Below are 26,846 nucleotides of genomic sequence, written 5' to 3'. Positions count from 1 at the left end.
AATATTGATGATAACTCTCATTTAATAGAATGGAAGGTAATTTTAATCAGGCTTAAAGTTTAAACTTTCAACAACCAAAAATATATTTAGATATTAATGTAGGTGAGCCAATTTTCAGTCATTGCCTCCAAACCTTTATCTATGAAACATGTATTGGTAGTGAGTGCACATTTTAATTATCGAATGCTAATCTTATGATTATTGCTAGCCAATTCATTTTCTTGCTCCTTTTTTTAAAAGAATAATTCTAGACAGTAAAGCTGCATCACATTATTATTGAGCTAATATACTCAAGTTGTGCAAGCCCAATGAGCAAACCTTATTTTCATGTAAAATAATAGCACTTGTCAACAATAAGCCAAACCGGGCTTTTGAGATTGAATAGATATTATTTATCTGTTGCCTAAAGTTTTGCAAAAGTCCAATTTATTTTTCTTTAGCATTAGCATAAGTTTAAAGTATTTTTTAAAGAGAAATTTGTATACGATACTCGGCTCTCATAATTCTCTGGATTCTTAATGAAGAAGGTTTCTTCAGTATCTAAGCATTTAGGCCTTGATCTACAAAAAGACAACTTCCACACTACATATTTTAGTTCTAAGTCTAATTTGGCTTTATCATCTACATTTATGGTACTAAATGTGTGTTTGAGCTGGCCTAAAGGAGAGTCTGATGATGAAGACACAAACCACATGTAATGAATGGTGAATTATTTCTCAAATCATGTGCCTAAGCAAGAGGCATAGGAATTTCTCAGTGCTTATCTATGGTAGTATCACTCATTACTAATTTAATACAATGAGACCAAATTCATTGATGTTATCATGTGTGCCATTCATTTTTTCACTTCTCTCACATTATTACCAAACCTCTTATAGACACTCCACTATATTATAATTCATCAAAGCCTACAGTGGGCATGATAGGTTTAATAGTATCACTAAATATATTCAGAGTGAATTTGACCATTTGGGGGAATTCATCAATGAGTATTTAATGCAGTATGTACTTATATTTCTTCACTGAAATAATTCCTTACCTCCTAAGTGTTTATTTTAAGCATAAAAATAATTTTAAAGTATAATGTAAAAGAAATGAAATGGAAATTTATTTATGAATTTTGATCACATAGCCAAAATGTATGATGTCTTAAAATACATTTATCCTTATCTGAAGTTCATACTATATATGTACACATCTTGAATAAATTGCAACATAAAATTATCATGCTTGGAGAGCAAATTAAATTTAGGATGAATAAATAGTAAAAATTTGTATTTACTTAAAACAAAACAACCTTCTTAAATTCATCTGGTTTAGGCTTAGGCACATAAGGGTTCTTCAGAGGATCCAGATTCAGGCTGAAAATAATCAGATTATATAATTACTTGCCTATTCTTAATCAAAAGAAAAATAAATATTTTTGTTTAATTATTTTTTGATCTATTATTAAATCTTTATTCAATGGATTATATTCATAAGGAATAGCCTTTGTTATATATATATATATATATATATATATATATATATATATATATATATATATATATATATATATATAATATATATATATATATTATTTAATAAGAAGTTAACTTGAATTGTCTTTTCTATTCGGCACTCTACATTGATGGAAAAGCTTGAATGAGTAAAGAGTGTACATAATTGGAATGAAATAGGATTGCTTTAGTGTATTGCTTTCATATTAATTCCTGAAAGAATGTTATCCAGGGATATGAATACTTTTTGAGGATTGAAATCCAAGCAAATGATGATTTAGTCATATAAGAACAGATTCCCCATCACTTCAGATGTCCACAATTGTTGCCAGTTTATTCGTCATTAACTCAGTGGCATCAATATTAAGGAAACATGATGCTGATTTCATCATTAAAAGTTGTGTGAAAAGGGTTGAAGATAAGAAAAATAGTCACCCTAATTGTTTGAGTAAAGTGTTTGAACGCTAACATTTATCTTTTACCTCATTTTTCAATGGTATTAAGACAGTAATAAACTATGTGTTCATTATTGTGTAGCTTCTATTGTGATAATACTGCTAGATACAATTTAAATTAATTCAATAACTATTTTTTAACACATTCAAATTGTAACAGCATGCATTAGTAAAGCCATTATGAATATATAAGAGCGTCTGCTTGTTTGGGGTTTGGTGGAGTGGTGGGCTGGTTTGATGGTGGGAAGGTGGGTCAGAGAGTTTATGGGTTGGGCATCCATTATTAACTAGATACCTATTTAACCTCAAAGTAACTTCATAGAGATAAAAGAATTGTCTATTATTAGCTGATTATTATCTCAATCAATCGAGTCGACAATATTGATATTGCAAGTCTGTGAAATGACATGTATTCAATTTCACATGCTTCTCGTGCTAAACAGCTGGTATTCATGCTGAGATAAAATGTATCTCAGCCTGAATACCAAAATATGATACTGTGAAAACCATGATAAAATAATTGTATTTACATATTTATGTATTGATTCAGGTTAAAAAGATTGGGCTCATTAAATCCCTGGTTCATTAGATAAATTATCTTTTACATTTTAATTATAAGCACAGTGGATGGATGTTATAACAAGTAGTACAAAGCTATATCATTTTTACATCTTATAATATAGAGTATGGAAAAGTTATGGGGCATGGATAAGTGAGCCTTTGATGTCATGTTGTGGGTCATATACGACGGTCATCCGGAAAGTAGTACCCGTTCGTGCCGCATGAAGTGCTGACGACGCGAGTAGCCGCTGGACGAGGTCAGATAGCTTCAGTGGCTTGTCTGCCTTCTCTGAGCCAAGTTGCGTGACGCTAGCATTGCCTGTGTTGTTTCTGTGATTGTTTACAATGTTTAAAAAAATTGAGAACGCCGCCAGTTGTGAAGTGAGGGCAGTGATTAAATTCCTCAATGCAAGAAACGTTCGCCCATGTGATATTCATCGCCAATTAAAGGAGGTGTATGGAGACAATGTAATGGACGAGTCGTCTGTTCGGCGGTGGTGTCGCAACTTCAACATGGGGAGGGGGAACACACACGACGATGAGCGTTCGGAGAGACCGTCTGTCATTACAGACCAACTGGTGAGCTCAGTTGACGAATTCGTGAGGAACGATCGGCGCGTCACAATTGATGACATCTGTGAGCATTTTCCCAATGTTTCTCGAACAATTGTTCATGAAATTGTTAAACACCATCTGCATTATGCAAAAATTTGTGCAAGATGGGTCCCTCGCGTATCTCAATGAGCTGGCGGCGAAGGACTATGCAGCAGGAATACAGAAACTTGTCACACGTTATGACAAATGCCTTAATTTGCTTGGAGATTATGTTGAGAAGTAGTTTAAAGTATCCTCTTTCAAATAAAATTTTTTTATGTTTGTTAATATTTACTTTTGTGTCTTTATTTCACGAACGGGTACTACTTTCCGGATGACCCTCGTGTGTGTGTGTATATATATATAATAGTTTTTTAGGAGTTTGGCATCAGCATGGGGAATGGGAAAAGTTAGGGAGAAATCTGTTGTCTTCATTATACAGCTCTGTTTAGCAGTTCATATTATAACTTTTTATAAAATATCCGTACAGTACTCCTTGACTTGCTTGGTTTGCATTATGGTAATTTCTTGTAATTATTCAAATGAAATGTTTATCATAAGTCATTTACTCGTGCATAAAATCACAAATATTTACTGAGCATGATTTAATTTTAATGAGGAGGCTACTGAATTTTCCGTGGCATTAAAATATAAACAACATAAAATGGTTCATTTATGATTTCTATAAATCCTTATTTAAATATATATTTCTATCGTCCAGGTTATATTGTGTTATTAATCGTACATAACCATACTTGTATTTCAGATACATTACCTGTAAAATGTGGGAGCATCATGGCAGTTGACATTGTACCACCAGTCACAAGTAAATTCTTGCTGATTGAAGAGAGTTCCATTGGTGCAGAGGAACGAAGCACCCTGAGGTCCTTCTCTTCCATCATGGCATACATGGTAGGCCTTAAAGAAGTAAAGTTGCCAACTCATCATATGCTTTCTCAATAACTACCTATATGCTTGGCCATGTTAGCTCATATTGTAAAATGAACTTTGACAAGCCCCAAAACTAATGAGTAGATTTTGTTTCATGTGTCATTCAGACAAATCACACTTCCTGAAGTGCAAAAACTTAATTATTTCATCAAAATGTCTAATTTCATTATGAGGTATTAAGCTATTAGCATGTTAGCTCTCGTTTGTCTATCTAAACACCCTATTATTTTTTCTACTGATCATTCTTATTGGCCAGCTGGTATCATTCTAGTCACTCCTGTACATTCTTCTCTTGTTATAATCAATGAAGTTAAGCATTTTAGTTTCATCATTAGTTACCCTCTAATGCAGTATCATTGTTATCTATGTGAATTGTATTCAGGTGAATTTTTCTCTGCCTTAAAACATATGCAAATTTAATCAGAGTTATCTGATCAAATTCAATTACCAGTTTTTGTAATCAAAAATAGCAAATTTCCCTAGAAGTACATTTTGCCCCCCTCCCTTTCATGTCCTCCTGATTGAATTATATCCTAAAAAATTGATACTGGCTTGGGCAATTCTATGAAAAAGATGCCACAATGACATCAGAGCATATTCCTTTATTAAAATATCTCAAGTGCTGCGGCATATTGCTTTGCAACCTCAAATGAAGACTTTCAAAATATATATTGTTTCTCAGGTAAGTTGCAGTCATTTAATGTTAAAGTATACAGGACTTCTGAGAGGTGATTCCATGACTTGTGCATTAGATCATGCTCCCTTGGGTCACTTCCAACAATTTCCGATCAGCTAGGTGACTTACAAAACTTTTGGGTGGTAATTAGAAGTATGATAACTTTCAGAACAGTCCACTAATGCTAATTCCCCGTGCCAATGAGAATGTACCTAGATAAATGTCACATGAATGACTGTGATGGGATGGATGAAATGTTGCAGCATTTTTAATAGAAATCAATCTGAAATAATAAAATCTTTAAATAGTTTAAGACAAGCAATCAAAATAGCCTTAATCATATGTTATAACCTACCCAATCAAGAAACGAGTTTGAGTGCCTATAGTGTTAATTAAACTTTATTGGATAGTGTGACTGTTCATCCATTTGGCACACGGTAAATCTCTTCATTTACATTTAGTCATTCATTAATACCACTGTTAAACACCCTATATGAATGGAAATAGTTGTTACATTGTGAATAGAGGTTACCTTACTAAGAGCATATGTGTTCTTTTTAACCATATTTCTTTCTTAGCAACATGTTTACACTTATGATTGTACATTCTAAATGAGTTGTAATGCAGGATGCTTCATATTCAGTAAAATAACAATTTGAAATTAGCATTAATTTGTCAGAATAATTTTTGCAAAAGCATATACAAGTATGGTGAATGAGCACTTGCTATAATTTGATGAATTCATTAAGGTTAATGGTAACCATACCATATAGGTAGGTCAGGCTGTAGATTGGAGATACAGTATAGGTAAAAGGCCTTTGGAATAATGTAGAAAAATGTTTGATTGGGAGGAAAATGAATGATAAAGTTTAATCTGTGATGGGAGTGATTTAGTGGAAGTTGAAGAAAGACGGTGTATGAAGGATAGAAAAAGAGGGAAAGTTGTATGGAGGAGTTGCATGGGAAGTTGTATATATATTTAGAGGGAGTAGGACAATGAAGTCCATAATAGACGGGAGAATGTTTGGATGAGGGAGGAAGAAGGGTATATCTTCTCTATTATGGAATAGGGCTTTTGGGCAGATTACTTCTGGAAAGTATGAAGGATTGAAGAACAAATAGATAGGACAAATTAGAGTTTATCATGTGGAGAGTCCACAATGATACATAATAGCTTCTCGGGAACATCCAAAACCTGCTGCTAATTCATTGATTATACATTATGATAATGAGCATCATGCTTTTGCCTATTGTAATTCATGTTCATAAGCTTTGTAGTTGATTTAACAACAAACATGTATATGTTATGCATGAGAATGTTTTGTAATTTTTTCAATTATAATCAAATCAGTAACATTTCTTGCTCATTTGAATAGTAAAAGAAAAGCAAGGAAACTGTTCCATTGCAGCCAAATATTTTCTTGGAATGTGTGTTCTATACATGTTTGTTTCTTGATGGGTTCAAAACTAAATGCCCTTCATTATGAACTATTATAGCATATTTAAAAGGAATAAGAGCCAAAACATTTACAGTTTGTGATTACCGATCTCTTAATAGGATAGGGAGAAAAGTTAATGATTCATATTAAGCTAAAACAAAATGAGGTTGCAATGCAACAATTTCAGAGTGTAAAAGTGATTTGGCTTGACCAGGATTTCAAATGATTTCGATCATATTTATTCTCTGTAATTGTTTCATTGCAATGTACATCTTGCAGATGACTTAGTTAAAAGTTACACTCATGACATCTCTCTCAGTTTCTTGGAAAATGAGGTTTAGTTGAGACACCTAATCCACATATTTCTCAGATGGTTTTATGCCTCACAAAAATGTTGTCCAATGACTTTATTTATCCTGAAATAAATCAAAAAGGTCAACAGCTCTCCAAATATTCCTTCTAGAGGGGTATTCCAATTCCTCATATTCTAATTTGGGCACTCCATTAACACTTGAAAAACAACACACCAGCATGGGGAAGAAGAGCAAAGTTGCAACTTATTTCTGATGCCCTCATGAAGCTGTGGGAGGATGGTTCTGTGCTGCCGTGGGGAGAAAATCCATTGCAAAGTTGCCTCTGGTGATAAGTGTCCCACATGCTACCTTAGGTAAGCCAAAACAAGACAAGTTGACTCAAGCTGTAAGATTAGCCTCCCTAATCTTTTACCTTTGATAGACCCCCTGGGTAAAGTTGGGGTTCTCATTGATTACGGGCATTATAATGACTCTTAGTCTTAGTTACTTAGAAGATAGGTCAGCTATTGCTAACTATTCTTACCTATCCAATGTCAACTGAGTCTCTTGCATGTTTCTTTCTGACATACATACTGCTTTATTTGTTGCACATGTTTGTTTATTTCTTCTCTTTGTGTCATTATTCCTTCAGTGAGATTGGTGACATGTCTATTTTTCCTACCTTTTACCTTAGAAAAGCTGCCTGACCCCTTTTAATATACATACACAGTTTTTAAAATGACTTTCCCTATTTCTGCTCTCCTCAATAATTCCCCTTTCTGTTTTTTTCTGCCCTTTCATCTGCATAATCCATATTCAGCATCATGTTTTAATGGTTCATTTTCTGTGGTCTCCTCTTCCAATTCATTTCTTGAAGCACCTCATGTTTCATTTTCAGAAACATTTCTAGGATAGTCAGGCATAGGTACTGTTTTTTTCTTTGTTGAGAAATATTTTTTGAGAATGGATATAACTTCTTCATCATGTGTGTCATATAATGCTGTATGCACATGGAACTTCTTTCATTGTATTCTTGAGGCTCCTGAGGTAGTTGAAATATTCCTTGATCAAATGTATTATAATTACACAATGTCTGCATTTAGATTTTCTCATCTCCATGGCATTTCATATTTCTAATAGGTGAATGATTTTTACACTCTGAAATTGTTGTGTTGAAATGCACATTAGCGGATGACTCTGTTAGAAGTTACTGTTGCGGCATATCCCGCAGTTTCTTTGGAATTTTTCTTTTTCTTCATATTCAATTTATCACTGAGGCTTTTGATTTAATATGTTTCAATGCCATGTATGCATTATTTAGTCCCTTTATGTGCATTATTGAGTCTGTCTCATCTACAAAATGAAACATGTTAATTTCCTCTACATTTTCTTTAATTTATTTTTTACAATTAAATTACAATGAAATTTTTAGTAGCGCTATGAAAATTTGCATTCATCTTCATTTATTTATTTTAGCTCTGGTATTTCTTCTTTATCCCTTTTGTCATCAGTATGCCAATGAATTTCCAGATGATTAAATGAATTATTCTTATGTAGATGTTATTGGATCTATCTTTTTTTATTAATTGTTCATCTGATTCCCCTTGAAAATTTTTAAACCCAAGGATATCAAATAAAATGCATTGCAGATATGTGTATAATATTTTAAACCAGTAGGTATTCTTGATGAGAGAATGTCTTCCCTTTTCCCTCTCTTGTTTGTGAAACTTCTCAGGAGCTCTTTAGTTTTCCCTTCTTTCAATGACTACGTATTTATAATTTCATTGCTTTTTCTACAGCCTTGAGATAAGCAAAATTGAGAATGAGGCAATGGTGTGTTATGCATAAAAGTAGGGAAGAATTTCTCCAATTAAGACTAGGGAAGACATACTGTAACATGTGAAAGAGCTTTACTATTTATGCAGAAAGATAACTGCGATGGAAGCTGTATGAGAGGTATACTAAGCATAATAGGAATATCATAGAAAGTTTTTTATCAGAAGAAACAATTGGTAATGGCAAACAGTACTAGCAGAGACATAGGAAAGTGATTTGTCAAAACCTATTTATAGAATATGATTTTTTTATTTGCGCATGACTTGGCCAATAGAAGCATCAGAGGAGAAAAGGATATTTAAGGTGATGGGATTGTAATGATCCATAAGGATGTTGAAAATAAATTGGCTGGACAAGAGTTGTTAAATTGGATGCAGCTGCACTTTGAAGAGTGAGTGAAGAGAGAAGCTTAATGAATAAATTTATCAGATGAGGGAGAAGAAAACTAATTGGACGTATACTGAGGCATGATAATATACTGAAGACTGTATGAATTTGAAGGAAACAAAGATGGGAATAATTATGAGGAAATTTCTGATGAACTATGAGTAGAAGATGAGTGAAAATGTTTTTGCAAGGAGCTAAAATGAAGAGAATTGCAGGGAACCAGATAATTTATTGAGTTATGATGGTTATTTGATGATGATTGCTTTTTTCAGACCTTTCAATTCCTCATGACTTGTCTCTCTTCTATTTTTTTTTTACTTTTAATTGATGGCTATGTCGCATCTTTTCTCCTAATTTTCCATCTTATACACTTTTTTTACTTTACTCAGTTTGCATAATCAAAGATTATACTGTATGGCTATTAGGTTATGGTCACTATTTGTATCTGTATCAGGATTGCTTATAAACTGTTTATATTTGTTTTCTTTTTGACAATTATACTGCCAATGTGGCAGAATGTTTCCCCTAGCATCTTCCTAATCCATAAATTAACTGGTTTGGCTGGGGGAATATGATCGCTACAACCATATTTTTCCCATTGTACGACTGAATTAGTCTTTTATCTAGTTTGTCCTATGACGTTTTCCTCGTTTTGCTTTCACGACATTCGATTGTTTTTTGTCTTTCTGTATTTTTTGTATTAAAACCATGGTAACTTCCAGGGAATGCATGGGTAGTGTTTGAGAAATATGAGGAAGCATTCAAGAGTTTTGAGTCAAGCATTAATTTTTGCAATTAAAAGTGCAATCATCATGCAGCTAATTTGCAGTAAATAAGAATTTCAGTATTTAACTACCCAATGTGCCGTTAGTACAAGGTAAATGTGCATGAAGTTATGCAAATTTCATTTGCATCTAGGATGAACATTTTTCCTTAACTTACCCAATGAGTAAAGAGAACCAAGGAACATCTCATTCCACAGATTTCTTCATACATATGTAACAGCATGCAAGGCCAGCACAAGTTTTACAAAATTGAGTTTTATTTGAAAACAATTTATATTTGTGTTCCTTATAAAAATTTACACACAGCAAACCCCAGCAAATCGCAGAATTATGCATATTCACTTGGAGGGCGGTAGGATACATCAATATTTCAAGCGCCATTGCATGGATTTTAAATTTATTTGCATCGTCACTATTTATATTATTGGCCCTCAAATGATCAATCTAAATCCAGCGTATTGATATCCAGAGACTGGATGTCATATGTCCCGAAACGGTGCTGGTTTGTTTGAAATTGGGTCCTTTTCGTATCATACGCTTCAACAGTAGTTCAATAAAAATTATTTCTCTCGAGCCAATCAATCTGGCCTAGGTGCAGCGGTTGAAAAGTTAAATTCTATGAAAGTTACTCGGAGATCACTCGCACACTTCCTAGACGACATTCACTTGAGACCCCGAGGGATAAACAAACGCCCTACAGCGACTCGGAGCACTTTTATTTCAGTAAATATCTGCTTATCAACAGCTCCCGCGAGTCGTAAGTATTCGAGAACGGTTTTGTAAGAAGGGTAAGGCGCGCGCGTGAGGGCAGGCACATGCGGTAATGGCCGGGAAGGGGTGGGGCTGAAGAAAAGGAGATATTGGGAGAAATTACGCCTGGAGTTACGTCTGCTCCAATTCATTCCATCGCCCGGTATATCATGGAGCCGGCGTGGGAGAGAGGGAGGGAGAGGTGGTAAGTGGGGGTGTGCAATTGGGCGGGGTCGACGGGGGCGGGGGAGAGGGAGAGAAGGGTTTTGGACACACCCATTCTCCGTTCTTAATGCCACCGCGCGGGCCTCGTTTATCGGCTTTAGAAGTCATATCCAGCCTCCCGGAGGCCGTTGGTCGTCCCTGCCCCTTTTTTTTCTCTCCCAAGCGGCCCCTCCGCGTTGCATAATACGCCGGTATCCAGTATGTGCCTTTCACCTTCGGAGCGGCTTTTGTGTGAGCCGACGGACGTAGGTTTGGGGAGCTCCAATCCGACGTTCTAAGTCGGCGATGGTTTAAGTGTTTTTCCAAGTTACTTTCCGACTCGTTCATATGGATGAATTTTATACACCCATAAGTGAATGTGCAATTATGAAAAAAATTGACAGTATTGGCAATCGATCCCGAAATATACAATTTGGGTGTGTTACCCGTTTTTATCGCCTATGTCACGCGAATTTCTGAGGGCGTGAATGTGAGATCTTGCAATTTAATTAATATCGTAGCACAGGCGAACAACTTGTGCACGAAAAGTCACTGTGGCGAAGAAGATAGGATAGGAAAATTGCTACTTACTATAGAATATACATACTGTCATGCTAAACTATTTTAACTTTCTTCGTAAGAATAGGTATTTCTTCCATCCCATGAGGACGTATGCGACACACTTACGTATTTAGACGCACTGGATCATTCCTATCCAGGCTGATCGTACAGTGCTCCTTTTCCGGGTTGATCGAGATCGATCAATTAATATGCTTCACCCATTCTTCGCTATTTCTTTTAATTTGATTGAGGCTGCTTTTTAGAAAGCTCTAGAGAGTGTGGCCTATGTTCATTAATTCAAAATATCCAAGCAACGTATCGATGGGATCCCACCACTCGATATTCACTGAACAAGTCAGCCTTTTCTTAAGTTCCTTCGTATTGATTTTTAAATTAAAAATTGGATAAGACTATTTTTGAGGCGATTTCAACTAAAAATATCGGATATTTAAATATATATGAACATAGAGATATAACTATTAAGCACGAGAAAAATGAGTACATTCATTTTAGCAACTAGGCCAAGTGTAATTCGAGATATAAGTTATTTCAGAGAATGCATGCTACAAGTATTTTTTGCCAGATGAACATTTTAGTGGAACTTTTTCGACACAGAATAAAATTCTTGGCGTGCCATTAGTTTACTCATCGCTTATCTTTTTGAATAAATTTTTGAGAAAATATTAGAGCAGCTCACTGCAATCCGAAAAAATATCTAGGTTATGGGGATATTGTTGTTCGCGCATTCGTGTGGATCTATAATTAAGCCGTCTTTTAGAAGTATTCATAGAGTATGTGCCGTGGTAGGTATTCATTTAAACTTTGTTTAATCGGAAGTTTTTGCAGATTATTGTGATTTACTCCATGCCTTCAAAACTTATGTTCCTAAAATGTGAATATTTATGTTGAACAATTTGTAACGTATGACATATGGGTATTTTGAGCTAAAATTGCATTCACGTAACCTATTAGTAGACTTCTCAACTGAAATAAAAAAGCGTCACGTTCCTTATCAAGTGGACGACATGGTCTTGAAAATTACCCAACTCTCATAAATTTAATGCGTTCTTAAGAGATATCTTCACATTCCACACTTCCAGTAGAACATTTATGGATTGCAGTCATACTATTAGTGAGCATAAAATCCCAGACTTCCTAGTGAAGTTGCTTCTTTCCTTGTTTGCATTGAGAAAGGCACTTATGTATTCCGGGGTCCCAGACTTGCGCCAAGTACGTTCACCTAACAAGACACTGACTCTCTGGAATTGGATGACGCAACGGCGAAATGCTCTTATTTCTCGTTCAGGGACGTCTGAAAGTGCAGGACGGATGTAAAACTCGGTCACGCACTCTGATCGCTTTAGGTAGGTACCAGTAATTCCCGCGGAGATATCTTTTATGCGTGAAAGCTATACACTTGCGAGCGCAGCATCTGGCTTAAGGGTGGGATGGATTGGCTTTACTTACCCTGTTTTCACTGATTGGAAGTGGAAGGTGTATGCATTTAAATGTGTACAACTTGGAACCTCTGTCATTCAGAAAATATTTTCATACTATTTGTTTTTGCAATCTTCTTTTACTAGCACCATTCTTAAAACTTCACCATATGGTCTCATGGTAGCATATTTTCCACCTCCAAATATAATTAATTTCTTGAAAATACGGTGAAGACTTTCCGAATTGAAGTTATGCTTTTAGGAAAACCACTTTACATTACGTATCTCCCTCGTTTTCGAATAGTATATTTTTCCGATTTTTTATCATAGCGAGAGTGAAAAAGGATATCTTCCCCGAGAAAAAAATAAAGGAAAATTTCTTGAAAAATTTTTTCGGCTCTGAGACAGCAGGGACATATAAAAGAATAGCTCAGTGCATCAGAGAAATGATGAACGTGAAATGTTCCGAACGAGTTACTGAATAACCAATTTAGATAAATTCCAAAGAAACTGCGGGAGATGCCGCAACAGTAACTTTTAACGGAGTCATCCGCTAATGTGCATTTCAATGCAACAATTTCAGAGCGTAAAAATCATTCGCCTTGACTGGGACTCGAACCCAGATCCCTCAATATCCGGTCGAGTGCTTTAGCCACTTAAGCTACCGAGGCGTCCTCTTAAACTCTGAAATTTTGGGGCTTTTAAAGGAACTAGATGTTATGACGAAATACCGTACATACAATGTCACATGTATTCGTAGTCGTGCGCGAGGCGCCACTGTCCACGAGGTTAAAGCCAACTTTAAACACGTATGGTGTTTTCCCTTTGACAAATTCCAAAGAAACTGCGGGAGATGCCGCAACAGTAACTTTTAACGGAGTCATCCGCTAATGTGCATTTCAATGCAACAATTTCAGAGCGTAAAAATCATTCGCCTTGACTGGGACTCGAACCCAGATCCCTCAATATCCGGTCGAGTGCTTTAGCCACTTAAGCTACCGAGGCGTCCTCTTAAACTCTGAAATTTTGGGGCTTTTAAAGGAACTAGATGTTATGACGAAATACCGTACATACAATGTCACATGTATTCGTAGTCGTGCGCGAGGCGCCACTGTCCACGAGGTTAAAGCCAACTTTAAACACGTATGGTGTTTTCCCTTTGACAAATTCCAAAGAAACTGCGGGAGATGCCGCAACAGTAACTTTTAACGGAGTCATCCGCTAATGTGCATTTCAATGCAACAATTTCAGAGCGTAAAAATCATTCGCCTTGACTGGGACTCGAACCCAGATCCCTCAATATCCGGTCGAGTGCTTTAGCCACTTAAGCTACCGAGGCGTCCTCTTAAACTCTGAAATTTTGGGGCTTTTAAAGGAACTAGATGTTATGACGAAATACCGTACATACAATGTCACATGTATTCGTAGTCGTGCGCGAGGCGCCACTGTCCACGAGGTTAAAGCCAACTTTAAACACGTATGGTGTTTTCCCTTTGACAAATTCCAAAGAAACTGCGGGAGATGCCGCAACAGTAACTTTTAACGGAGTCATCCGCTAATGTGCATTTCAATGCAACAATTTCAGAGCGTAAAAATCATTCGCCTTGACTGGGACTCGAACCCATACGTGTTTAAAGTTGGCTTTAACCTCGTGGACAGTGGCGCCTCGCGCACGACTACGAATACATGTGACATTGTATGTACGGTATTTCGTCATAACATCTAGTTCCTTTAAAAGCCCCAAAATTTCAGAGTTTAAGAGGACGCCTCGGTAGCTTAAGTGGCTAAAGCACTCGACCGGATATTGAGGGATCTGGGTTCGAGTCCCAGTCAAGGCGAATGATTTTTACGCTCTGAAATTGTTGCATTGAAATGCACATTAGCGGATGACTCCGTTAAAAGTTACTGTTGCGGCATCTCCCGCAGTTTCTTTGGAATTTGTCAAAGGGAAAACACCATACGTGTTTAAAGTTGGCTTTAACCTCGTGGACAGTGGCGCCTCGCGCACGACTACGAATACATGTGACATTGTATGTACGGTATTTCGTCATAACATCTAGTTCCTTTAAAAGCCCCAAAATTTCAGAGTTTAAGAGGACGCCTCGGTAGCTTAAGTGGCTAAAGCACTCGACCGGATATTGAGGGATCTGGGTTCGAGTCCCAGTCAAGGCGAATGATTTTTACGCTCTGAAATTGTTGCATTGAAATGCACATTAGCGGATGACTCCGTTAAAAGTTACTGTTGCGGCATCTCCCGCAGTTTCTTTGGAATTTGTCAAAGGGAAAACACCATACGTGTTTAAAGTTGGCTTTAACCTCGTGGACAGTGGCGCCTCGCGCACGACTACGAATACATGTGACATTGTATGTACGGTATTTCGTCATAACATCTAGTTCCTTTAAAAGCCCCAAAATTTCAGAGTTTAAGAGGACGCCTCGGTAGCTTAAGTGGCTAAAGCACTCGACCGGATATTGAGGGATCTGGGTTCGAGTCCCAGTCAAGGCGAATGATTTTTACGCTCTGAAATTGTTGCATTGAAACCAATTTAGATGTTCTCGTAGAGAGTGGGTCGTGTAAGAAGTTAGTAGAGCACACAAGAAGAAGAGAAAAACTAATTGAACTAACTCTGGTAGACAATAATTGGCTAAGCAAAGTGATGGGGTAAAACATATAAGGCAATACGTTTGAAGAAAAGGTAAAAAGATGCGTGGTCGTGCATGAAAATACGGAGTAAAAAGATTGGAGGCAGCACAATATCTTAAACATCTGATGCAAACTATTCCTCGGGATGATAACCCTTAGTTATGATGATGACTAATAAGCTCCAGCAAAATTTTAGTTGTAACAATCGCTACCGTACCTAACGTAAAAAATCCAACGATATGAATACGTGTATACTCTAATCCCAATTAGAAAATCTGTACTTGAGGATATTTTCACATCTTTAGACTTAGAAATTGAAACACAAAATTAGTGATAATTGTTCTTTTACTTGAGTAATGGGCTGAAAGGTTCCTTTCCAATCATTGTTGCTAAAACATGACATTGAAGTAACGTCCATCGTTCGGTCATCATATTGATTGAATATTTTCTTTAACCCTGTTTGTGATCTGAAATTTACAATGAAGTATCTATCGTGAGTAGACCTGGAAATAATGTCTCACTCATAATAACTCCAACTTTAGACCTTAGGTCCATTCGAATTTTTGAAGATGAAATCCAGATTTTATTACTTGAGCAGGTCTGGTGTATTTAACCTGAATCTCTGATGGCGTGGTTTATTTGTATATTCGGGTAGTCCTGAGTACACACATTGCTCATCCATATTCAAAGTGAAATCTGAGAGAGCGTAAAAGCCACATTGCACGCACGTCTCTGCTCACTGCTCCATCGGGAGCGATGGAAGAGCATGGAATGTGGAGGGTCTAAAGGTGAAGTAGCCGAAAAGAAACTTCGCAAATGACGCTGGCACCATATGCGCTACTAAAGGAGAACTTTGAGCAGCTCGGGTTGCGTCTTCCGAAGACTTCCATCCAGACGGTGCTAAATTTTATCCTTTGATCGCCCAGGATTTGTTGGATTCGTTGAAATCTAGGGTTCAATTTTTCCTGTAAATTACCTGCTGGAGATAATAGTTGGAAACCCACAATAACCTGCTTATTGGACGATTCAGTATTTGAAATTAAGTTCGAGCAATCCGGATCCTCGGGCAATTCACGCGAGTTACTATTCCAACATTGGAATAATGAATATGCATTAAATAAATATTGCTACGCCGAGTTGCTACATGGTGGCACTAATTAAGGTTAATTCTATTCACTTTAAAATTGACCTTTAAGCATTAGTGAAAATATGGTGTGACGTCAACAGACGTCCAGTATAGAATTAATTATTCAATAAACGAAAATATGAACAGTTCTCAGTGATATATTTCATCGTGGATAAAATTACGAAAACTGGTCAAATAAACTAGAAGATTCTCTTTTTGACATTACCTGGCATCCAGTCTCGACGTCAGCATACATTCCAGGGGCAATTGGCACATTTCCGCAGTGGAAGCCAGTAGGCGGTACCTCGTGGTAGAGTGGATAATCAACTCCGGGGATTCCGGGTATCTTGCTGAAGTCCTGCTTCGGCTCTTTGGGCTTCCTGTGAACTGTGGGCTGAGCTGGTGTGTGTATGACTGCCCTTATGGGCTGTGCATGGTAGAACGGGGGGTCAGCAAACCCACGTTTCTGGAAGGTTACATTGAATGATATTTTGTCATTATTTACACTAAAATTCATTTATAACCTCAATCATATTTCATCAACTCAGTGGCCTAAGTTTACTCATTCTATCGTGATCAGTACTCGTCTGTGGTTGGTAGCACGATTAATGATTATACATATATTAAGGCATCATCACTGCTCATATATACTCACTTTTGGAGTTCAGTAGTAGAGGATAGAATGTTCTGGCGTTGTCTTGACAATCAAATTAGGGCCCACCAAATACCCTGGATACTCAAAACTTAAAACCGTCTGTGTGGTTTTCTGCTTCCCAGAATTTTCGGTGGCACCGCATTCGGTTCAGGTGTAGGAACTACATTTTTACACACTCTTACCCTCAAGTGCTGCAGTGCTTAGTGTGCCGTTAGATCTGCCTTTTCACCCGTGAAAACAATCTTAGAGCTGATTGTTGTGGTTTTATATTTCATTTACTTTGAGATGTAAGTTGAAATTATAATTATGTATTTGATTATCTGTGCATTTATAGCCTCCTAGAGTGATATATGTGAAACAGCACGAAAGAATATTTGAGATTTTTACCAATAATTGGGTGAATGAATTCATAATGTAGACTTTGTTAGAAAGTTGAGAAGAATTGGAGCTAATTTGATATGCATGGGTTTTTGGTATACGTTGGCCTTATACTTATTGCTGGCCTCATAAAAAGGAAGTGGTTGGTTTAACTACAGAAAGTATCTATGGAGAAAATTAATTTTGACTGAGCAAAAAATTCCCTTCATGGTTATCTAATTTTTCAATTTTTAGTGGTAAATTATTAATATCGTTGTGCTAGCCAGTGAAGCCATATTCCAATCTGAGAAGGATATTATAAAATTTTTGAGTTCATCCCGCAATTCCTAAATGGTATCCGTCTGATAAAAAATAGCTTCCTTTTTCTCTGAAATTGGCGTACCTATTACACATTTATCACGTAAAGTTTTGTTCCCGCTTCAATCATTACAAATCTGCGGGTAGATCCTTCGGATAAACGCATTTATTCTTCATAGAGACTGGACTGATCAAAGATTCAACCATTGTCTTTGACTTCTGACAGTTTTTCTATGAACAGGAATCGAAAAGTTTCCTTACGACACACTTAGTCTGGGCTAACAACGGCCAAATGAACTATTAGAATACACAATACTCTCCGGCTATCTTTGGGTTTAGATTTGCATACCCTCTGAGGAATGAAACTCTATTCAATGTTAGAGACTACCTGATACCTGTGTTGTGAACTGATCATCGTCCTGTAGTTACCTAGTAGTCAAATAATTTGTACAATCGTCTTTTGACGGACCATGATTGCCTCTAAGGTAATTTATAGTTGTGAAAAGTTTGATGCTCTTTTTAACACATTTTAGACTAGACAAGACTCCTTTCTCCATTCACGTATTCCTTCATTTTATTAATCGATAACCGGTTTCTTCCATGTTTTATAAGAAAAATCACTTATTTCACAACGTATTGAATATACCTTCTATCGCTCTTTTGTTTGATTTTGAAAATTTCATTTTTTTTAAGTGGTTCAAGTCCAGTTTGAAGCAGTTAGATCAGGTAGTTAGTTAATAATGAGATCAATAGTGGTAGAGAGTGGCTTGCAAATCTTGCAAGATGAAAAAATACATGAAGAAACAAGTATCTTTCATAGCTAATTTATTGAATGAGTTTTATGTAAAGAATTAATTAGAATGTCCCCTAAAACCCAACTACGTAGTACTTGCATTTTGAATATTTTGCTAATGTGCTAATTTTGGATACGCACGATTTTATCTATCTATCACCTGCGGAGTTAAAGGCGATGGCGAAATTGGTGAATGAAACGTAATGAATAACTCATGGAGAGCTGAAACAGCACATTGCGTCTCAGATAATGGTGGGTAAGATGCCAATTATGTTTTCGGGTTAGCCGTCTCAAATATGCAGCAACCTGCGCCCAACTCTTTGGAGGCTCATAAGGATTAATTGAAGGGTCTAGTCTCCTTTAACCTTGAGACTGGGAAAATCCCCATGCGCTGCGATGCTTCTCTTATCTATGAGGACGTCCGTGATACGCTTCCGGCGGCTATCTCTGGTTGGATGAAAGGGAAAATCTCGCTGCGTGACATCTCTCTCGTGACCTTTCCTATAATTCCGCAGGATTTCAATCTTCACGCTCTACCTCATCGCCCTTCACAATCACGTAATGATGACTCTTAGGATGACGTCGTACTCGCTTCTTCTTCTCACAGAGGACTTCTAGAGTTGAATAAAGCATTCGCGGAGGGTACTTTTTTGCAGGAAAATTCAAGGAGGTAGTTGATTTTAGCTCACTTTCGGAAAGTAAGGTAGAGTTTAATAGTTTTTGGAAGGTCAGTTTTAGGTACATCCCCATAGTTCGTGACTAATAACCTTTAGAAAAAGATTTGCGGATGACCTTTCACAAACTGAGGTAACTTCGTGAGCATCTCTTAAATACCAGCTTGCCAATTGGTTTTCTGTATTTTTGTCTAAAAGAGATTGGATAATCTGCAAATAATTGCGATATATTACACACGCATGGATTAATTATGGAATATGAATTATAATAGTTCATCGCTAGAAACATTCTTCATATGAATATTGTAGCCGAAGCAATTTGGCCATGCTATTGGAAATTTGTGGTGAAGAAAAATATAAACTTGAATTATATTATAGTTGCAACAAGTAATCAACTAATAATTTCAAATTTTCTTTTAATCGCAGCCAGATTTACACATTTTTTTACGAAAAGAGGGTCCTAATTACTGCCTAAAAATGTGGTAACCAAGAATGCCTCCATTTACTTTAGGCTCATTTATGTAGATCAATTGTTGCTGTAGGTTGGAAGGGGGTCTTCTACAGAGCCCCCGGACACTTAAGGTTTCCTGTGACGACCCACGATTCTGACCCCCTGTGGCAAGCCAGCTTGCCACAGGGGGTCAGAATCTCGTGGTAGGCTCGCATTCGTAAGTTATATCAAACTTTTTTCTACTGCTTTCAGGTATTTCGGCCGCGCCTTAAAATTGATGAACTCACTTAATATTGTTTTTTGCACTATCTACATAATGACATTTTGGCTTTCCTTTTTCGTGAAAAACAGAATGTAGTGGCTGCAGTAAAAAAGCTAAATTCGACTACGTTACTTCACATGTGTTAACCAGCGGAGATCTCTTGTGAAGAATTTTATCCAGGGATTTTTCTCTTTTACGTGCCTGTCCACAAGAAAATGGTCTCAGAAATATTATTTACCTCCCAAATCAATTCATTTTTTTACTCATCGCATTTATTTGATAAATAGTGACTGATGTGTGTACGAGTCTCACAAATTAATCAATGCATACCTAATTTTTTTTCATTCAAAATAGCATTTGCGCTCAAAATGTTTTTAGAAAAGTCTGGATCCTTTTCTTTATTTTTTCTTGGAAAATTTTGGACGTTATCCTCACATGAAGTAGGACTTAAATATTTTTTCGTTTCCTAACATAAAGGTGATTGAATTTAATCGTACGAGTATCGGTTTAGGCATTTAGATGTTAGTAGTAGATATCTAAGAGAGAAAATGGAAATACTTGTAATTTATAAATCACTTTTTATCAGTTTTAATACATTAATATCTACTTATGCGGTGATTATTGCTTTCAGGGTATTCAATTGGGCGAAGAAGTCACATTTGGTAGTTATGAAATTGAATCAATATGGAAGGATGTGAACTGCTAAGGATTATTGCCCTAAATCTATCGATTTGCATTGTACAGGTTAATTTACAGGTTTCAGGCGTTTTAGTCAAGTGGGTGGAATGCTGAGCTGACGCGTAGACTCTTGTTTGTTTCAGGGTGATACTTTTGGGCACCCACCGCTTCCATGAAGCTGTGTGGTTTTTCCAGTGCCAGGTTATTCATGGAAATCTCAGATGATATTGGGAAAGAAACTGCTCTTTACTCTGATGTATGAATTTCACTCTCGGTTTAGATTAGTATTAGATGAGCTCTACCCATACTAATCAAAACAACCTGCGGTTTGATTGCTTTGGTTCTTAATTGATCTTTATGCCGAACATCGCCATTCAATTAATTTATCCTTCAATTTTAGATTTTATTTCCTCGTGACGTTTAAGTTTTCATGTGACTTTAGAGGTAAAATCGAATTTTGCTGGGTATTATTAGGCTGCATGTGGCCTAAGACATTACGAACACATCTAAAGCATTCCCCTCAAAAATCCCCCATTTACACCCCCCAGAAAGCCCTCAAAAATCAGTATTTACACCCTCGGCAGGTTTAGTTAACTCAGAAGGTCATTGTTTAATTTTTTACTGATGCAGTTCAATTTTGAAGTTTGACTAGCATTTGTATTTCAATTTTTCAAAATTCTTAACATAATTCTTTCCCATCTTCGAATGTGCTTTCATTAAATTAACTTTATTTTAAAATAAATTTATTTTTCGCTATACCCTTAAGGGTATTCATATATGAATACGGAATGAATGCCGTTGTAATACTGAGTGAAATAAAGTGAAGCATAACGAAGTCTTGCACTAGCGCTGAGATGTGGTTAGGTATATCCGTATTTATCTTACCTAGGCAACTCGACGCGTCCGTGGATACGACGCGGAGAGAAATGTTTGGAAGTACTCATATTTGTGACTTTCACCTTTGAGTGTCATTCACAAGATAGCTTGCAACATTCGGCTGTTAGTTAGGACGAGTCCATTCAAGGTTTCTTGATTGGAGAAACTCGCGTCGAAAGTGATTCCATCGAAATCGATGGCTATAATTGAACTTTTTTAATTGCGATTAATTTAATTATGATTAATTCATCGAACAGACGTGGGTTGAGCGAAATACTGGCTGGACCTGAATCGCGCAGCAAGTAGTTAACGTTTGTATGTGAGCGAGTGTATGTGTGTGAGTGAGAGAGAGATGTTGCGAAAATAAGCAGGACAATATTAGAGGTAACATTTGAAAAAGTAGTGAATTTCACTACTCAAAGCATGCATGGAAGTTTAAGCCTGTACATTAGTCCTAAATCAAACAGGAGAGATACGATTCATTATAATGTCTGAAACCATTTCTGAACAGAGACTAAAAATTATATGTACTATGGAGCCGAGAGCACAAGCATATGCGGCTTCACGAAATTCCTGCTATAAGGCACAGACAGCTACACATATTTTATGCCCAAAATATGGAGTAATCATAGCTTCATGAACTTACAAAAGTATACAATTGGAAATCAGGTAATAAATACTTACGCCCATGGACCTCAAAGACTCTTCTTTGAGAAAGAGAAATCTCATACACAAAGGATCTCTGATTTTAGTCAAACGGGAGTATTATTTTTGGAGGGCTTTACGATATCAATAGCCGCTGAAATGTCTCAAAAAACAATACTTATACGTATTCTAAAACCAAATCGATTATTTAAATAGCTATAAGTATTTTTAAAATTTTATAGTTAGAGTTTAAACGAATTAAAAATATCATGTTAATTTTTAAAGTCAGCTCGAGATGTATTTTTCTTATTCATCAATGGGTTCATTCGACTAAGTTGAACAAGGAAAAAGTATCAAATTAGAAATTATGTCGTATTTCTCAAAGGAAAGGTTTTCTTAAAATATAGGAGCATCACATCTAATATACGGAATCCTTTCTCACCAAAGTTTTCCTTTTCCTAGCAGGAGAATTCATATCAATTTTCTCAGATTTGATTCGAAATTGGCCATTCATAAATGTCTAAAAACCAGTAAAACACACGAGCTGAAAGGTATAACCATTAACAATTCATATTGAAGCTCATGCTGTCTATTTAGACGTTACCTTTCGGTGACCATGCAAATTTCTAAGTTCGCGCATCCCATGAGTAGTCGCGAAGGCCAAGAAGCTTGAATTCTCCTTGGAGGATGATGATTGATAGCGTAATTTACCTGTATTGACTTAGAGCTGGTGGACTCCGGGGACAAAACCAGCGACAGAGCGACGAGTAGCACACTAACTCCCCACGCCATTTTTCACTGCTGTATTTTTCCCTGCACTGCGGTTAGTTGATGCTGCCTCTCGAGGTGCGTTTGACCGTCTGTGGCGAGGGAGACACCTGGAGCGCGGTGATGTGAGCGGCGGGGGTACTGGTTGGGAGGGAAGGGGTGAGGGAGGGAGTGCGGGTGGGCTGGTCGAGGGGGCTCGGCGGGATGGGAGAGTGCGCAGGGGGAGGGTTGGGTTGGGGAGAGGTAGACACGGTTCTTCCACAGTTTGTTTTGGACCAAGAAAAGTGAGAGTTGCGACTGGAGAGGAAGGGCCAAGGAGACGATTCGAATCTCCTACCTTTTGGTCTTTTCGATCCCTTATCCACAAGTCACAACCATGATGAAAAATGCACTCACCGCCGGATTTCCGCGGTTGGCTCCCTAACCTCACACGACGTTGACGACGCTTCGCCAGCCTCCGTCTGCGCTAATGCAGGAAAAGGAATTACGGGCGTTGAAGTCTCCGAGTTAATCGACTTGTATTACATGCAAGTTACCTAAGTGGCGTTAGAGATTTTTTTCTCCGATTACGGGTGGGAAATACCTGATGACGATTGGGCCTCTGAGGAAACTACTTGGGGGAGGAAAAGATGGATAAGATAAGGACTGAGTTCCTCAAAATACTTATCTTTAGGGGTCGATGGCTGGGTAATTAAATATGCAAGGTTGTTTGAGATGGATATCAAGAGGGAGTTTAAGTTACAGCACGTGCAAATTTTTGAGCCTCCGAATACAATACTATTTGTGAAACAAGATGTTTCCTTCATTGATACTTCTAGCCGAACTATTTTTGCTCAATTTTACTTTCATAGCGTAGTAGGTAAATAGCACACATCTATGGAGCCTCTCAATAGACATCGACCATTTCATCAAGGCTTTTTATGTTATTAGGAGTCGGTTTATATCGAATGCTTTTGATGGTGCCAATTAAACTTTTTGAAAGTGAAAACTGTCGCAATAATCTCTATGTACCCAATAGTTGCTCTCTTGGCAACTGTTTCTAATTTTCATTTTGTCTAATTACAACTGTGTCTTTCAGATTATAAACTTTCACCAGCTTTGTTTGTCATTGACCTCTTTTATTAAAAAAAGGCATTAAAAATTTTATTGAAAATTCTGCTAAATATATGCCTCTCTAATGACTAATATATTTCTAGGTCTCTTGGAGTCTTATACTGAAAAAGAGCCGTTTTTAACTATGTTTTTTCTATTTATGAATGGAACCGGGTATAGTAAAAATTTGATGACGGTCACTTATTTCACAGTATCTCTAAATCTCTTTCAAAGTGTTTCCCTTCTTTGTTTTGGTATGAATTGTAGCCTTAGATCTATTCATATCTTCGCTCTTTTTTAGTAACAAAATGCGTAAATATTAGAGTTTAAATTGTGTCTAAAAACTGCACTAAAAATACGTCTGCCTGCGCGATGCAGTTTACACTTATGGGCATAAAACCACTTCCATTATGCATCAGAAGAATAAGTATAGTTCTATTTGCTATTCTTAAAATAATGCAGGGTGTTTTCTAGTGGTTCAAGTATATTTTTCTCAGAGAATTTGAAAATTTTTCCTATTAATAAACGCTTTTTCAACTCGTATAACTGAACACTATACAGGGTCGCACCCAAAAGTGGTAGGACTGATTTTTTTACAAGCATTTTATTGACGATATACTTACATCGACTTAATAATCTTCAAAGTATGCTCCTTGAGCTGCTAAACACTTTGTATAACGTTGCTCCCATTCCCCGTACGCCCGCTGGAAATTTTCTTTGGGGATGCCGTTGATGACCCTCGTCGAAACCTCTTGAACGGCCTTTATCGAGTCAAAACGTCGTCCCTTGAGCTGTCTTTTCATCAGTGGGAAGAAGAAGAAGTCCGGTGGTGCCAGATCGGGAGAATAGGGCGGGTGCGGCAACGTGGCAACGCCGTATTTGGCCAGGAGCTGTCTGACGACGAGCGCGCCATGGCAGAATTTTCGGCACCATCTTGGCGCACACCTTGCGCATGGCCAAATCCTGTGAAATAATGCGTCGGACGTTGGATGCAGACAGACCCAACTGGTCTGCAATTTCTTCACTGGTTAAGCTTCGGTCTGTGTTCAGCAGTGTCCTCACTCTGTCCACATTCGTGTCAATTCTTGCCGTCGACGGCCGTCCGGAGCGATGGTCGTCTTCAACGAGCTCCCTACCCTCTTTAAACAACTTGTGCCACTCAAATACTGTGGGGCGGCTTAAGGCAGTGTCCCCATAAACCTGCTTGATCATATCGAGGGTCTCAGTTGCCGTCTTCCCGAGTTTCGCACAAAACTTGACGGAATAACGTTGCTCTAAAGTCAGATTCATTTTGTTTTTCGACGCAGACGAAAAACTTGCTTCACTAAAAACGGTGTCCTCACTCAACTACAGCCCGCAGGCGACTGAGGTTGGTGTCGGTCTGTTGCTAAGAGCCCCCTCCACCTTACCCTGCCAGGCAGACCCCCCTCCACCGCGCCGTTCGCGCCAGAGAAAATCAGTCCTACCACTTTTGGGTGCAACCCTGTATACATAGTTTGCATAAAAAGTATCGGGAAAAGTTTCGGAAAAATAGATTTCTTTCAGACATTGCTACAGTGCTCAAAATTCTTCGAAGAACATACCATGAACGTCGACACACTTTGGCCAGCGGCTTTTCCACACCTTGAAGGCACCCTGGTAGGCGGATTCCGGGAGATCCTTAACGGTACGTGTGCAAGCTTTTTTGGTGGCACTTAGGGTCCTTTGGTGGTGTCCTGTGAGGGAGGATTTCATGTTTGGGAATAGGATATAGTCTGCTGGTGCCAATTCGGGACTGCAAGGGGGTTGTGGAATCGGCACAGTGCCAGGTCTTTCGCATCACCGAATTTTCGGTGATAATGGTGTGCACTGTCATCCTAACAATGCCAATACGATCTGCGATCATGCGCACACTTAACCAACGGTCTGAATTCAGTACTTCACGCACACGTCAGGAAAAAATTGTTACCGATACTTTTTATGCCAACTTTGTAAATGCTCAGAGTTAATTTTTAGACAATTTTTTATTATTTAATTATCAATATTGAAACTTTTTCTCCCTATTAAAAGTATTAGCTATTCTGAAAGAGGTTTTCATTAAGTAACTAATAAATGCTAGAATAAAACGTGTTATTAATTTAAAATTACCGCGGATAGAATTTAATTAGGTTAATGATTATTATTTGCACTCTTTGTTAATTAAAATGACACTGTCGTAATGAGGTTACCAAAAAATCATCTCTATGTAGGCAAATATTTAAAAAAGGCCCCTTTTAATGCCAAGACTGCATGTCAAAATCACCTATTTATTCTCATTAAGATAATTACCCAAAATCAAACGTGTGGAGGTAGGCTTTGTACTGTCCCTCAACACACGTCCCGTGGGCCTCTGAAACATTTCTGTGTAATAGTTAACACGAATTATTTCTAATAATTTATTCCTAGATTCTTCTCATTACCTTTCCTTTTCTTACCTTTCAAATATCTAGTCTATTTTTCTCTTTAATCTGGTTTCGTTTCTTATAGAACAGCCATCAATATTTTGCTTCAGCTCAATTGCATTCCATCCTCTTTTTTCTGCCTTCCTTGGATGGTTCTCTAGTCATCTCCTCTTTCCATCACGTCTCTATTCCTAGCTTTTCAGCTTTCTATTTCATATCTGCTCTTTCTCCCAATACTTCTCAATGAACACATCAGATATCTCCAATTCTTCTTCATCCTGCCTCAAAGATCATACATATGGACCGTTCTACGTCATACTTCATATTCAAGACTTGGATTTTGGTTCACTTTAGTGAGATAATTGTGGTTTGCTCGTAAATATTAGAATTCGGAACAGTTTCAAGAGATTTGTTTGAGCAACACTACGTTTTTTGAGGTTATCACTTGAACTTCATTCTCTGGAATGCATATTCTGATCTAAGATTTCGCTTGGAAGCCTTTTTTTTTTGTTTGGTGGACATCTCCCGAGAATTTAACGCCATTTGATGGCCAAGCCTCTCTCCCATCCTACTCTCCCTGAGTTGCGTAAGGCCATTAAGCTAAGACGCCGGCTCGTGTTCATATGTCTTGCGCTCGATAGAAGCACTAAATCGCCTCAG

At 37.4% G+C, this 26,846-nt stretch overlaps 1 protein-coding gene across 1 annotated transcript; it reads right to left on the bottom strand.

The window, feature by feature from the left end:
* Positions 1–1,086: 1,086 nt before the first annotated feature.
* LOC139686352 (uncharacterized) lies at positions 1,087–22,793 on the bottom strand. Its single transcript, XM_071583538.1, has 4 exons — positions 22,618–22,793; positions 16,424–16,663; positions 3,885–4,027; positions 1,087–1,361 (listed from the first exon to the last, which is right to left on the bottom strand). The coding sequence occupies exons 1-4, from the start codon at positions 22,696–22,698 to the stop codon at positions 1,283–1,285; spliced, it is 543 nt and encodes a 180-aa protein (XP_071439639.1). The 5' UTR covers positions 22,699–22,793; the 3' UTR covers positions 1,087–1,282.
* Between the last annotated feature and the right edge of the window lie 4,053 nt (positions 22,794–26,846).

The sequence above is a fragment of the Hetaerina americana genome, unplaced genomic scaffold (genome assembly GCF_022747635.1).
Source record: "Hetaerina americana unplaced genomic scaffold, ioHetAmer1.1.p SCAF_1, whole genome shotgun sequence".
Classification (NCBI taxonomy): domain Eukaryota; kingdom Metazoa; phylum Arthropoda; class Insecta; order Odonata; family Calopterygidae; genus Hetaerina; species Hetaerina americana.
This window is presented reverse-complemented; position numbering and strand designations above follow the sequence as displayed.

Excerpts from the sequence above, each read along its gene's own strand:
- LOC139686352 (XM_071583538.1), bottom strand. The coding sequence starts at position 22,698 with ATGGCGTGGGGAGTTAGTGTGCTACTCGTCGCTCTGTCGCTGGTTTTG. Across the intron at positions 16,664-22,617 it reads CCAGCTCTAAGTCAATACAG|AAACGTGGGTTTGCTGACCC; the intron begins GTAAATTACGCT and ends GTAACCTTCCAG. Across the intron at positions 4,028-16,423 it reads ACGTCGAGACTGGATGCCAG|GCCTACCATGTATGCCATGA; the intron begins GTAATGTCAAAA and ends TACTTCTTTAAG.